This window comes from Lissotriton helveticus, chromosome 3_1, assembly GCF_964261635.1.
Source record: "Lissotriton helveticus chromosome 3_1, aLisHel1.1, whole genome shotgun sequence".
NCBI classification, from domain to species: domain Eukaryota; kingdom Metazoa; phylum Chordata; class Amphibia; order Caudata; family Salamandridae; genus Lissotriton; species Lissotriton helveticus.
In genome coordinates, this window is record NC_136061.1 from 330,383,599 (window position 1) to 330,399,715 (window position 16,117).

Sequence of the window (16,117 nt, forward strand, 5' to 3'; positions counted from 1 at the left end):
CCCTTTGACGGGAATGCGTCGTTGTCCGGCTCCTCCCACTCATTCACTGTCCACGAATTAAAGGGCCATTCCCTTTCCGTTGTATCAGCAATACTCGACTCCACGTCCTGTGGTGTGGGAAGAGAGAGAGGGGGGGGTGGTAAAAGTTCAATGTCATTCTCCTCCCCTTCTTTCGACCCGTCCCGAGGGCTTCTGGGACTGGTAGGCGGCTGGTATGAGTCACGTCCCTGAGTTCTCCGGTACACCCCGTTACAGAGAACTAAAGATATTTCTCCTTGTTATACCTCACTGAGGAAGACATAGCATTTTTGATACATTCCCAAGTGTACTAGCTTTAGTAAATCTGAGAATGCGCCAAAAAACCATGAGTGTATGCAAAGGAATGCCCATGCTTCATCCATGAAACGTCTTCCAAGATGAAATGTAGCATAACACACAACAAGCAGCTAGTTGCCTTAGATTTCTTTACAAACCCATTCAAGGTCATGCAAAACAGACCTTGAGTGGCTTTGTAAATACCAAATAAGCATTTGTGTTGCCATGCGTCACCTTACACAACGCGAGGGAGATACAAAGGCTTAGTAAATCTAGGCCCTGGTTTTTAGGAGGAGGTGATTTGGACAGGGGTGACCGGTCATTAGCGCAGCAGGTGCAGTGAAACTGTAGCCCTGGGTGTGAAGAGCCTACTGAACCACAGTTATGGCTTCTACTTCCCAACCAGGAGTCAGTAGTGTCAATTTTGCTTGCTTACCTTAGGACACATGGCACCTGTGAAATGATAATAAGTTTGGAGACTGCTTGTTTGCACTGTAAAGACCACTCCTGTACAATATCCTTCTAAGACTTTAGGGTGAAAGTCCATTGAGAATAAGTTAAATAGCTCATATTTTTGCAGCTAACTTTTAGCTAGGAATACAATAGTTAATTTAATCTTTTTCTGCTTTCTTTGCGTCTGCCTCTCACTTCTTTTGGTTGTAGGAACTTTTCTTCAAGTCATCTAGTGCTTTTTAGTACAATCTGAATCTGCCAAAGCGAGGCTGGCAGAAGTAAGGACGTGTGAGAGGGATACAAGAAAGAATATATGCAAATTCAAAATGCACCATCGTCAGAGTTAATTGCCTAAAATAGGGTATTACAATACAGTGACCATGAGGTCATCTCAATGGACTGCTAATAGACATAGAGAGAATCCATGCACGTACATCTGCCTGCTTAAACCCTGATGAGCCATTTCCAGCACGGATTGTCAGTGATTGCAAGGGCTGCAAACGTTGGAGCCTCATCAGTGGACTCTTCTGCAGCCTACTGTATGAAGTAGTGTTCTCATTACAAAACCATCTGTCGGCCCAACTCCCACTAATGAGCAATGCAACAATCCAGACACGGGTAAACTGATGGTGCAACCAACCTCCAACCACAAGTCCTAACTCGGTTATCTTCAGACTAATTACAAAGACAATAAAACAGAGGAACGTGTTTTCGAGGATGTATCAGTCTTTCTACAGGCGTGTGCTTCTTGCTCAGCAGGTTCCCACCTCTTTCTACCTTTGGGTCGAATATCTTTGACACATCTGTCTATAGCTGAGAAAGTCGCACTGCAAGGGACGATGACTGCAGGTGTTGATATTGTTACAGCTGTGGCAGAGAAGACTTAAAGCTAAAAAGAAAAAGTTTGCTCGGAGCAATTGCATTCCCCACAACGTGTGCTTGTGGTTTGCCTCCCAGGTGAACCTCTTGGATGCTGGGGGACTCTTCTGGGGTTTATTTATTTATACTTATTAAAAGCCATCAAAAAATGGATAGGTTATTAAATACATAGGTTATCATCTCAAATAAAATCATCCAATAAACATTCATTCATCCTTTTGATCGATATATTATGTGTTCAGTATTTTCCGTACAATGTCCATATATTTCACAAAGTTATTCATTAAAGAGCCTTAATGTGTTGTTAAAACAGGAGAAGACTGCTTGTTTGTAGGTTTGTAAACCTACTTTCTTGAAAAGTGGTAATAAAAGCATTTTGTGTTGTGGTAAAAATACACAGCCGCATCTGTGTGCTTGACTCTCCTTATAGTAGGTGCAGACACAGCAGTCTTGCATGTCTTTTTACAGATTCCGTTGTTGTTAAACTTCTATCCCAAAGAGCCTAAAACATAAGCGAAGGTATTTGAGCTAACGCCCCCACGATATGGCGGTAATATGACTGATCCTGATCCTTTTAGAATGAAAATGGTTTTAAAATTTTAGGAGGTGTCTGTCTCAGGCCTTCTAGGTAATGTATTAGAGGCAGTTGAAGTTGTCATGTAATATCTCAAGATCCCATGGTTGTACTATTTCTAGCTCTGCAAGAGTAGCGGTAAATGCAGTGCGCCATGGGGAATTACCATGATAGCTGCAGTCTTCAAGATCATTACAGAGATTGTTTTTGAACGAATTTGGCTTAGCAAGTTTCATTTTAAACCAGCACCTTAATAAAGTGCCCTATATCTAAGGGGCAATGCACTTAAAAACCTATAAGTCACCCCTATAGCAGGTTTTTACAATCCTGAAAGCAGGGAGCTTGGGTCTAATTGAGAGGTTGCCCCTGCATGAGCAGGACGCCCCTGCAGCCTATGGAGTCCATTCTCCTGGGTTGTCCATGAAGCAGCCATATACTATATAGAGGGACATTGCGTGACCGCACAATGACCATATCGAAAATGGCTGCAACAAATCCTATCCTGTTTGGTATCAAACATGTTGGAATCATACCTCCACAGCGGTATTGGTGTGGGAGGTATGATTCTAGGCACCAGAACCGGGCTCCATTGGGCTCCTGGTGCTCCCGATACCAGCCTTCTAGTCCCGGACAGCACAAAATGGTTGCTGCCGACCAGAACCACATTTCTGCCCTTCTGTTGCTGAACAAAGCTCAAGCAGCATCCTGTCAGAGGGAGGCGTGACCACCTCCCAGACAGGATTCAGTGTATTAGGGCTGGGTGAGTGCTCTTGTCAGCGCCTGAAAGTCTGCATGAGTGGCACATTTGGTGTCCCTGTGCATAGTCCAGTTTAAACCAGTCCTGGGAGCCATTGGCTCCTGCACTGGTGCAAAACTGGACAAAGGACATGGGAGTATCCCCCCCTCCTGTCCAGACCATCCCCATGGAGAGCCCCCTGAATCTTCCCAACCCTTTCCTTAGGCTACTTAAGGGCTTAGCTGGGTGTAGGTCCTTAGATCCGTCGTGTAAAAGATTCAGAACTGGAATCACTGCACTTCAACCATCTGGGCACTCTGGATTTCGTTTGGGCCTGACTTTGTCTCCCTCTCAGTCTGCTGCATCGTCTGTGCCTGAGCACCATACAGGATCCATGCAGGACCTGTGGAGCATCCAAGACACCTGAAGATAATCTCCCTTGGAGTGAAGGAGTTACTCCCCAGCAGTCGCAGGCACCGCAACACTGCTGACTGGTGTGCTGATCCTGAGCTCCTAAGGACTAGAAAGGGTTCAACAACACAGGAGGTGGGTTTCTATAAATCCCCGAGGCCCAAGCTGCCATCTCACTCAGTTTGAGACCATGAACCCTTGTGGGAGCTGCAATACCTGAACCCCTGTGCACCGCATACTTTTACAAGCGCAAATACTGCAGCAGGTGCATTGGGTGCATTGGGCTCCAAGTAGCCCCAACCTCTGGCAACTTCTCCTGCAAAGAACTTCAACCACATCACACCGTGTGCTCCGTGGCCTGTTGTTTTGTAAAGCTGCTCGAGATCCTCTCCCGACTCCTGTGCCTCCAGCCTGTGGGTCCAATTGAGGATCATCTTTGTTTTCCTTGGGGTCCCCTGATTGCTTGGGCCTGTCCTGACTCGCCTACTTGTAGGAAGTCTCCTGGACCTTGCTGGTCCGAACCGTACACTTTCTTGACCTCCTGGTGGGTTGCCTTTGCCAAGGCTTGTTGGTGCTCCAGCCGGACACCGACCCCTCAGCACTCGACATCCTTCGTGACACAGCTCGTCTCCCGCTCCTGGTCATCCTCAGTGTCACCTGGTGCCTGCAGCTGCAGAGTCAAGGTCACCTAAACTAACCTGAAGCACCCAACATTGGTGGGCATTCGTCTATAGAGCCCCTGGTCACTCTCAAGTGACCCAGACTCTGTCCCCTTTGTTTTCAGGTTCTTTTCACCAAGAATCAACATTTGGATTCCCACGGACACTTTCTCCTCTTCCAGCAGTGGCACAATCCTGAAGTCCTCCGTTGGGTTCAACGGTGGTTTCCGACTCCACTTCACACCTATGAACCCGGCTTCCCTGGGATAGGTAACTTGGGCACTTCAGTATCCTTGGGTGGGGTGGCTCTCCAACCTTAGGAGGTTACTTGGGGTTCCAGCAATTCCACGTCCTCTCAACATTGTCCTGACTCGAGTCGTGGTTCTAATACCACTTTCTTAGTATATTATTTGGTGTCCCCCTGGGGCCCACTGTGTATTAGTGCTATTTACTGTGATTTCGTTGCCAAAGTATTGTGTGCTTTTTGTCTATCTCCATGTGGGAAATACTGTAACGTACCAGATAGTGTTATATTATAAATGCATACTTTTATAAATACTGTGTGGTTCTCTTTTTACTTAATCTATACTATAATATTGCATTCTGCTAAAACCAACTGCTTTACACTCCTTTAAGACTAAGCCTGAATGCTGCTCTCCACAGCTACCACTTGGATAGCTTTCTAAGGTTGTCTGAGACCTCTTAAATCACCATGAGGGTTGTCTGGACTGGTACAAAGTGCCCATTTTAATTAGTGGACATCATATACCAGGCCAGCTTCTCACAGCAACTCTTAACGATGCAGCTTTATTTTTCATTGCTTGTAAAATGGGCTTTGTGGTTGCCTCTTCCACGGACAGTCATTCCCTGCTAAGTGCAAGTTTGGGCATTGATGATTGTTTGCCCGACTATATTGCAGGTTAAACTTGTATTTTTGTATGTACTGATTCGTAGAATCTTAGGGACATATTTACTAGCATATCATGCACAGCATCGCAGAAAGGGAAGTTGCAGTGCTGCATTGCGTGAAAAGGAGAGAACAGAACAGCACCCTATTTTCAAAACTATGCTGCAGTCCTGCTCTTTCTTAGCGCTGGTGCACTTGTGTGTGCCCAGCACCAAAGCACACACCCTTGTGTCATGGTGTAAGGGTGCCTGTATTGTGGGCAGGAAGGCATTACTTCCCACACAAAAACTATCCTTTGAGGTTATTTCTTATTTGTATGTGTGGTGCAGAATGCGTACACGTGCAATTCAGAAGAAATAACAAGGAGAAATAAAGATAGGTGCACCATGTTTTCAAGGCTTTATAAATATCGGTGTGTGTCAAAATACATTCATGGATGCACAGGAACCCCCATGCACTGCCCATGTTACATCTACCTGAAGCAAAGTAATGGAGGCAGCAATATGTGCTGCTTTGTATTTATTACCTTTTTTATTTGTTTTAGAAAGCCACGCATGGCTTCGTAAATCCCAAAATGGATTTTGCATCGGGACTGCACCATAAAAGTGCGCAAACCCAACACAAAATCTTAGTAAGTCGGGGCCTTAGTTTTTAAACAGTAAAATCTGAGCTTAATTGATGAGTGTTGTAGGCTGATTCAAGTACATTCTAATAAGGATGCATCATCGTCAAACTGAATTATACTCACACTTGTCTCATACAACTTGGGTAGACCAGCTCTTGAATTTGTTAATGTGTCTTCAATATCGGACACATAGAGGCTAAAAAGAATTGAGGCTAAAAGGCATCCATGTTTAAATAAAAATTGTAAGTGAGGTACTGTGTTCCTGGAGCAAGTTGTTTGAGTTTATGGTCATATTAGCCTTTAGCAGTTTTTATGGGATTCCCCATTTGGTACATTTTGTCTATAGGAGGTGCCTTTGATGGAATTAACATTTTTAAAGTCACCAAAGAAAGCGTAGAAGTAACTACGATTAGATATTGCTTTGTATGCAAGGAGTCACACCTTCCACCCAATTCCTCAGGTAATCTGTAAGCAAGGATACAAAGTATTTAGAATCTACATCAGAGAGTGTATTCAATTTGTAATTGGCAAGATCTTGCATGTTGCCTTTCTTAAAGGTTGGATGTAGATATGAGCATTGCCAAGAGTGTCAAACAGTGGTAGTGTTATAGCATCTCTCAAATAGGTTTTTAAATCTGTCTAACCAATGTGGAGGATTTCAAATTATGACAGCTGCAGGTATCCCTTTTGGCCCTACTGCTGCATCTTTCTTCTATTAATAATCTTCAGTATTTGATCTGCGGTTACCCAGTTGGTTATTGGTTTTAGGATAGAGGACTAATTTGGTTGTAACTTGGGAGTGTAGTGCCAGTTTGAAGTGGAGGTTTGGAGGAACTTTGGAATTTGATATAGTCTGATGACAGTTTTTCACTTTTGTCACCCTGAACAAGAAGTAATTTTACAAACGCAGATCATGCTGTAGTGTTGACATCGATACTTAAGGGAATAGCACCTGTGCCTGATGTTTTATTAACATGGCTTTAAAAATCTCAGAGGTTCCTGGTTTGGCAAGCTCTGTGAAGGCCTAGCAACCACTGTTTTTATGTGACATTTTACGAGCCAAATACGTTTTTTTATATCGATGCTCTAGTGCAAAGTTGGTGTTGTTGTTTACATAGTTTATCATTTAGACTTTATGTGTATGTTCTCTCTTTTGAATTACCAATGTGTACCATATATATATATATATATATATATATATATATTTACATTTATTATGGGTAGTGTTTTGTCTATTGATTGTTAAATTAGACCTCAGTTGCTCTGTAAATTTGCCCCACGGTACAGGTTCATATGATCCTTCTTTTGCTGCAAAAGTGCCAAGAAATTTAGTGAGGTCTGGAGCCTTACTTTGTCTACTCATTAAATGGTGCATCATGGTTTACTGCGTGGACTTTAGTATTTTCCTGTGGCCAAGGACATAGTTTGTAGGAGGTGATCACTTTCTAGCCGACATTCTACTTAGAAGCTGGTAAAACACTTGTTAAATTAATATAATAGGGCATTACAGCATCGGTATTCTGGTCTTTGTATGGTGCGTAACTGACATATGGATATCCCTTTCAAAGTGACTAATAATGACCCAAAGACACATGTTTGATAAGGATTTGCATAGCAAATGTCCCAGTGGGTCTCTTCTTTGAGGGAGGATTGGTTGCTACTGGAGTTTCCATAATAGGTCTTGTTCATGATGTTCATCATCCTCTGGGTCTAGTGACAAGGTAAGTGTTGAAATCTCCTGTTAATGTTATTCTGCTTGAAGTGCTTGCTTGGTATAAGGTCCACAGACATTTGATGAAGTCAATTTGTAGCTCATTTCCACCTCCCAGTTGTATGTTTGAATTTCTTTTATATTTATGGATGAGAAATTAAATGTTTTTGGGAGTTTTATTTTAATCAATAATTTCCATGGAAGTCCAGTATCAATTTTCTCTGATTTTAGTTGAAGCCTTGCTGTTACCAGAATTGCAAAACCCCCTGTTGGTTTTCCTTTCAACACTGTTCTTTCAGCTGGGTGAGAGCGGTTTAATGTATCAGTTTTGCATCAGTGTCAGTATCAGTATCATCCTTGAGCGGGGTGACAAAATTTCAAAATATGTGTTTTAAACACATATTTTTGCCACTTTGTCACCCCCTTCAGTGATGACACTTGTCACCCCTGGCTTAACAAAATGGCAAAAATATGTGTTTTAAACATATTTTTGCCATTTTCAAAAAAATTATTTTTTTATTGATTTGAACATCAGGGCAAAATTACATTCATCAGAGATTCATAAATGGCTGTAATCACAACAAGACATCAGGGCAATGCTACACATTCCACATCTATCATTGAAAAGATCATTACACATGGCCCCCCTCCCCAACCCCCCAGCAGTACCGTACTGCTACAGGGATACATCATCTGCCTCGAGTTCTGGTGGGTCACAGATATATCCTCTAAACTTATTCCAGGCTCCCCATATCTTCTCCCATTGTCGGGGACATCCACGATGGATAAAAAACGCCTTTTCGGCCACCATTGCTTCGTCCATATCCTTGCACCATTGTCGGAGCGTAGGCCTTACATCTGATCCCCATAACCTAGCGATGTTGCATTTAGCGAAAGTCATACCTAACATTGCCCAGTCTTGTTCCTGGTGAGTGAGGTAGTTTGATTCCCACACATTCAATAGACAGCGTCTGGGTTCTGGCAATATCGAGATGTCTACTGATTGCAAGATGGTGAGCATTACCTTGGCCCAGTATGCTGCAATTTGTGGACATTCCCAGATAGTGTGACAAAGTGTACCCTCCTCCCCACATTTCCTTAAGCAGTATTGATGTTGGGCTTTCTTGATTACATAGGATGTCGTTCTGGTGTGGTACGTGCGGTGCAACACTTTAAGTTGGACCAGTCTGAGTCTTGACGGTATGGCTGTTTCACGCGGCGATGACAGTGCCTCTTGCCATTCCGACTCATCAAAGTCGCCCACCTCCCGGGACCAGGTGTGTCTCAATCTAGACATCGGGTCAGGCAGATTGTTGACTAATTTGCGATATGTAAAGGACGTCGCCCTGCCAGTCATGTGCTCTGTCAGGAGTCTATCCTCCAATGGGGTGGCCTCTGGTAAGGAAGTACCAGTCTCTATGATTGCCTGAAGCACATGACGGATTTGGAGATATCTAAACTTCTCTGTTTGCGCCATGCCGTACTGGGCTTCCAAATGCGTGAACTCGACCACCGCACCCTTTTTCCAGAGATCACTTACTACGGAAATACCAATATTGTCCCAATTTTGAAACCCACTACTGTTCCGGAGTAGTCCCAGCCTTTGGGAATCCCACAGTGGCGTCATTTGTGTGATAGTTCCTACACATTTTAAGCGGGCCTGTGCTTGGTACCATATGTGAATTGTGTGTGCCGTTGGACCGATCAAGCCGGGGGGCCTACGTTTGCTGTACAGGGCCGACATCAGTCCGTCCTCTTCTAGTTCCCGCCTGTCCGCCTGGTATGAGGCTCGTCATGTGGGGCATGTAACCAATAGTTAATTATTTTAAGATGCGCTTCCCAGTAATACAGCTGCACGTTCGGAAGCGCTATCCCCCCGTCGTACCAGCTGCGCAGTAATTTGTCCTGGGCAATCCGTGCCGGTTTGTTCCCCCATAGTAAACCTGAGACTTCAGCCGCAATGGTTTTGAAGTAGGCCTGCGGGACTGGAAACGGTGTATTTTCGAAGATATATAGGAAACATGGAAGTGACATAATTTTGTAGAGTGCTGCCTTGCCCAACAGCGTGATGGGAAGACTATGCCAGACCGCTACATCACGCTTAAAGCGTTCTAGTGGGGGCTTTAGATTTTTGCATAAAACTCATTAGGGTCAGGCGTTACATAAATGCCCAGGTATTTCAAGGCTTCGTCAGTAACCCGCAATGGGCAATCCGCAGGAAGCAGTGGGGGTGGGCCGGTCAGCACAAAAATTACGGATTTTGACCAATTAATAGTGTACCCTGACACCCTTTTTTTGCCATTTTGTCAAGCCGGGGTGACAAGAAATTTTCCGCACCGGGTACCACCTGACCACTGCATATGATATTGAAACTTGAAATAAACGTGATTGTTTCTTTGTAGCTGTGGAGTTGTAACAAACCTTCTATGCTCCAGGAGCATATTTTTAATTGATTAACAGAGGAGAAGTCTTTACTACATGAATGTCTAGGCTTGGTGCAGTTATGAGTAGTCAATTTCTGTAGATGACTGTCATGCCGTCTCGTGAATAGGGTTCTTGTTTTAAGGTAATGCTACCAACCATGTCCATTCTTGGTTAATCCATGGCCTTTGTTTTAGGTAGGGGTGGGTTTAGCTCGCATAATTATACGTAACATAATCCAGCGGAATTACCCAAAATTTCCCTGGGATTACGTGGTATTACACAAGAAGAACAATTCTGCATTTAGCCCCATTTTCTAAAAATGGTGCCTCACGTCCAAAATGAATGCAAGGATGCATTTTGCGCTAAGTAATAATGCAAAATGCAACAGAACATAAATAGTGAACACGAGCAACTACCCGATAAACGTACTCTCGTAGTAGTATGTTGTTCACCCAAATTACTTTTGATTACGCTATATTTTCGATAATTCTGTGTCAAAGAGTAATGCAGAATTACTAAACTACTTTGGCGCAATTGAAATTCTGCCCAGGCCTAGTCTTAGGGTGCAATCTAGAAAAAAGATTCCCTTTCGTGCTATAGCCACTAACGTTAAATCCAGTAAGTATGCACTGAAACGTTGTAAATGTTATAGCACAATGTTCAATATTATCAATCAACACGTCTCCTATTCAAAAATATTTATTCACGTTCATGTACAAAAAATATTATTATTTAATTTTAAAATGTAAAATGTAGACATACAATTTGGACAGTTTTGGACTATCCTACATAAATCACCAGTATACCGACAGGATTTACCTATTCAGTGTTATCACAATCTGTTTATCCTCCATCAATGGTAAAAAACATCATTACAATTAAATTTAGTTCTTAAAAGTGTCAATCTCAAATCCAAATTCTTCAAAAATTCAAATATATATCATATCAATCACAAATCCTAATTCTTTCAAATATTGTCGACGCAGCGTTTTGCCGGCACCTGGAAAAATCATGTATGTACAAGCACTGTACATTTGGCCATTAATACTGTAGTAGACAGAGATTACAAACATAACATCAATGCACATTGTTGTCTATTAAGCATTCCAAAAAAGAATCCAGCTAACAAATCTTTTCAGAGCCCATCTTTAGCTACATTTTTTCTGCGTTTATGTATCTCATACTTTCTCTTTATGTGGTCTCTTCAATGATCCTGTGAGTATCCGGATACACAGGTATCATCACATAATTTTAAATCAATTCTAAGTCATTTCTTAAAAGACAGGTATTTGTTTCGCCAGACCTGTTTTATTTTATCAGAATTATCTATATTACTGTTCACCATTCCTTTTGTATGTAGTGAAACGTCTTCTTTTTGAATATTACTGCTTCTAGCCATATTATTGTAACCCAATGCACATGAAGATAATGAAGATGTATACATGTACGGCTGCATTAAGCACTGGTCTACAATTAATCTGGGTTTTGTTTTCTCCAGTGTTAGTTGTTGCACCTGGAAAAACATGTAACTGGATTCAGGCACCTTCTTAATTATAACAACACGTTTATTTCTCAAGAAAATTCTTTCAAAAGTAACTCTTTCTATTGCTTACTTTATCTTACGGGCCAGGTAGTCAATGTTCTTGATGTCCTTAGTTTTTAATCATGGCTAGGACACCCTTTCTTATTTTCCACCTTTCCTGGTAATAATATACATACTGGTGAATCTACAGTCATTCATGCATATTGTATTTATAAATTGTTGTTACATGCTACTTTCCTTCATTTATGAATTTCTCCTTTGAACTCTCCTTACCAATCTCCTCTGTATATCTATTTTCTCATTAGATAGGGGTGTATTTTAAGCGAGCAGGAGTGCCTCCTCAATCTTTTATCCTTTTCTTTGTTTGCCTTTTTGAAATTTATATGTATTCCTGGATGCAGCATCAGGCTCCTGAATTTTTGGATTCAGCATCCATCTAGGTTAATGTTGTGGGAGGGCAAGGGGTGCTATATATCAATTGTCAGGGCAAGATGTTCCTTAGTACTTGGGCTTTTGATTGTACATGGTCAAATAACCACAGTCCTTTTTGTTTCTGTAATTGTAGTCTGCTATTTTGGCTCTAGTCTCTTGTAGTTTTTTCAGTTTGACTGGGTATAAATGGATGGTGTTCTGGTGAATCAAGGCCACATTTAATATTGATTCATTGGAGAAATTGGAGAAATTGTTCGGCTGTGGGAGAGACCTTAATAGCTTAAAGATGTGTGCACAATTTAAATAGTCATGAAATCCTCTAGAGATGTACTGGGGAGTCAAAGGAGCTGTTGATAAAATTGCAATCTGTGTTGGCAATTTTCTGTTGGCCCACGTTATTGGTCAAACGGTCACTTCTCGTGGGTCAAGTTGACTTCAGCCATAACATTATTTAAGAAACTTTATTTAGGGAGACATGCTTTAGTGACCAATTAGGAGATAGTTGCTTTATTGAATATTCTTTTGTTTCCTTCCTAGCTCTGACTGGGATTGATTGCCATTCTGGGTGATGTATTTCAGTCAATTTGAATGTGTCTGGTCCCAACATGGTTACTTTATAATCGTTTACCTGAGTGGAAGTTCTTGAATATTTGAAGAGGTTAAGGTCTTTATTTGCATCCATTGGCATTAATTAATGATGAGTTAACTAGATTTGTTCACCTGTGTTGTTCTTTGGTTAACTGTCTTACTGCTGTTTGAATGCTTTTCTTTTCAGCTGAGGCCATCCTGAGCCTTTATCTGAATCAAGTTTATGGCTTCAAGGAATGAGGATGTAAATGTTTCATAAGAATTAACTGATATGTGTTCTGTTGAATTGGTGGGAATTGCTTCCTTTTATCTATCTGGGACACTTTGTAGACATGTATTCCCATTGTTTTTTACAAAGGCAGTGTAGTAGGAGTTTGACCTCAAAAGGGGTCATCTGTTGGGGACACTGCTGCACGGATGTCAAAAGGCCAGGGATCTCATCAAATAACATGTCCATTGGTGATGCCTGAACTTCACCTGAGGGGCCTGTGGAACCCATCCACAGGTGGCAATGAAAGACCACACTGGTACTGACTGCCCAGCCCAAGGCGTCAGTGGTGTGCAGCCCACAGCGAATGACATGCTTTGCTGCGTCCTGATCATCTTGAATCATGTGCGCTGAACTGGTGCAGTATTCAACAGGAACTGTTAGTAAACTCTGACTGTCCATATTACAGAACACATGACAGTAGCATCCTAGGAGGCAACTGGCATTTACTGAGCAAAGAGTGGGGTTTTCTAAGGAAAATATCCTCTTCCTGAATGCCTCCAAGCATTTTGATTCCCTATCGGGAAATGTAGTAGAGAAGGATTTAGGGTTTAGTCTGCTCTTGGATGCCTGGACCACAAAGCTTTCAAGCTATTGTAGTGCATAAGGAAAGGAGGATCACCAGGAGTAAGGGGGCAGGCCTAAGTCTTCTGGCACCTTGTCTACTTACTAGTGGCAAGAGCAAGGTTTGGCCAAAATGGCCAATAGTGCATCCATCAGCGCTTCGGTAAAGGTGGTTCTGTAGAGATCTGCCCAGGTTTCAAGACCTCAGTCAGGACATTAGCTTTACCTTAAAAGGACGGAGTTGTAGATATAAAGCTATCCCGCCTGGAGGCCTCCTCAGATTCTTGGGGGCCAAAGGCACACCAAAGGGAGCCAAAAGGCTACTGAAGATTAGCAACATTTATTTGTCTCGCATTGCACATGAACCCAAGAATACAGGTTGTAACAAAGCTGTGGATAATCGGTTCCTCTGTAGGAGACTGGGAAGCACCTTGATGTCCTCATATCTTCTCTGGACGAGAGTGGCTAGACAAGGGAACAGTCACACATCGACTTCTTGTGTTTCTTTTTGACTTGGACTTACCTGATGACTTGGAGTCCGAAGAGGACCTTTTGCAGGTAGAGCTTAGAGAACAGTAACAAGCCAGCCCCCTTGACTGTGACTGGCCCTTACGTGCCTTCTGACAGTGTGCGGCAATCTAGAGCTTGACCTTGCAGTCCGAGATTGCCTTGGGATTCATCTGGGCACAGTCACTGAAGCCCACAGCACTCACAACTTCCAAAAGTAGAGAGTAAGATTAACTGCATCGATAACTTATGTGGAGGTCATGCTCCTTCAGTCTACAGGGCATGCTACTAAAAAAGGGTATGATCAGTTAATATGCACATGTTTAAATGTTTTAGAAACAGCTATGTGATGTCCATATCATTTGATTTGGGACATTGTCCCTGAATTAGACCTAAACCTTTAGAACCGAGTTAAAACATGGAAAGACTGAATTGTTACAAGCTAAAGCTTGTTTGTAATGTTTATACAGACAGATCACTACAGCATCTTTTTGAAGAAGGTAGGTTCCTAAAGCATGAATTTTATCACAGAGATGTATCTTCTTATCGTCTGTGCATCATAACCAAGGCAGCCCCAAAAGCAGAGTCCGCATCTTTCCCATATACCACAGGAAGAGGAAATACCCGCTCCACTTCCTGCCTCAAAACCTCGTTTCTGAAAAGTGCACTCCCACTTCCTATAATTCTTGTTATGCCTGCATCCTTCAGGCGTTCATAAGGCAACATGGAATGTAAGTTCTGAACAATCCCACGACACAAACTCCTGGACACATGACCCAATGATAGCTCGGACACAGAAATGTTTGACACAGAACCCAGGAGTTCAGGTATGTGCCTTTCCCCAAAAATGGTTGGGTTGATGGTAAGTTTTGTGATGTCATGGGATAAGGCAGCTTGGATCATCTGGGCATAGATAGTGGAGTCTGGAACTTCAAAACCTGAAAACATAAACAAGAGGAAAGAAAGACATTGTCAAATCTCAAAATAATAGCTACAGTCCCCTGTTACCATGTAAAGGACATCTTACTCCTTACACAATATCAAATCAGGCTGAAACACAAAACCATTTGACATTATGTACTGACAACAAAAATGCCAATGTTAACTACATGTTCCTTTATCAGTACGGTATCAGTAGATGTTCAGTGTCAATGGGTAGTAGTAGCTCATGATAGGTGTCAAGGGGCATTTCCGGGCCGAGGTTATGAGGGAGGCTAAACATGCTAGTTAGATAAGATGGAAAACTTGCTCAATACTTGGGAGGTTAAGTTGACAGAGGAAACTGTTTTTATCAAGTACTCAGGACATATATGAGGCTACCCTTCCACAGAAAGAGAGGGCAGTACTATACAGGGCGTATAAGTGGCAGAAAGGCGGCCTTAAGCGATACATGGAAAAACAAGTTAACATTATCATACGCTGTTGTTTGGTTAGAATATTTGAAAAACCACAAAGTGATCTAAATTTCATTACCGGAGGATTTAAGGCAAATATCATATTCCACCAAGACAAGACTTGGACACAGGTTTGGGTGGGGACGGGAGGCAATGAAATCCATAAGCAAATAAAAGGATGGGGTGTGGACGGGAGACACTTGGTGGAGATGCACAAACATGGCTAGAGGAAGGAGGATGCTCGGCCAGAAACCGATAAAAGTGGGAGAATGGCATTCCTTGAGAGAGTGATGCGGTAAATGGGTGCCATCGAAAAAGAGGGTTTGTGGCGTCAGGAGGAAAAGCGAAGGTCTAATACATTTAACTTAAACATTTGATCAAAAATATTAAACCAAAATATGTTTCAAATAACCTACAAATGGGGGACACAGTTGACAGCTGGTAGTGGTGCATGGAGAAAATTGTAGTAATAAGCACCTATATGTCACAGAACAGTTACAATATACGGGAAATATGTCCAGTCTCTCTTCCCACTATAGTAATGGGAAGAAATCAAGACGAAGTATGGTGGTCTTAACAGAATGGCAAGGTACCACAGCAAGCAGGAATCCTACTGCAGACAAAGCAGGCAATATCCCATAGAAATTACAACATTTAGTAACAAACGGGAATCCACGGCAATGGCAACATCCTGGAACAATATTCCAAAAATGAAAGCTAACCTCAGATTCTAGGTATCATGGCTGTGTGTAGAGATCCGAGGCTGCAAATTGAGAACTGAAACAGGCTGTAAAAAATAGTACACAGCTCTTTAAGTGTAGGTCGAAGATAGGGCTACAAGTGGAGGCTTACAACGGGCTGTAAGTGGAAGTCTTGAGCAGGGATGCAAGAAGTAGTCCTGGGTGGATTACATATGGGGGCAGACAGAAAAGGGCTGCGAGTGGAAGTCCAAAACAAAGAAGGGAACAAAACTAAAGGACAAGAAAAGGTATATTTGTAACTGGTCTGCAAGCTGACGTCATGGACAGGGCTGCAAGTGGAAGTAAAGGAGAGAGTGCTGTGATCCGAAGTCAAGGGCAGCGGTATGAGTGGAGGTACAGGGCTCCATTGTAGGTCCATACGTTTAG

General features: G+C 42.5%; 1 protein-coding gene across 3 annotated transcripts in view; it reads right to left on the bottom strand.

Annotated features, from left to right (window-relative positions):
* Positions 1-10,377: 10,377 nt before the first annotated feature.
* The window catches only part of SHPK (sedoheptulokinase), a 176,830-nt gene continuing 171,090 nt past the window's right edge, over positions 10,378-16,117 (bottom strand). For 2 of the 3 annotated variants that reach the window (XR_013608617.1, XR_013608618.1), the window contains exons 7-8: positions 13,129-14,534; positions 10,378-13,009 (exon numbers count right to left, since the gene is read on the bottom strand). Coding sequence is in view for 1 of the 3 variants with exons in the window: in XM_078679942.1 (XP_078536068.1) it covers positions 14,140-14,534 (395 nt within the window). In the remaining 2 variants the exon portion in view is untranslated. Of the gene's footprint in view, positions 14,535-16,117 lie in introns of all 3 variants that reach the window. The other variant, XM_078679942.1, reaches the window with a different exon arrangement.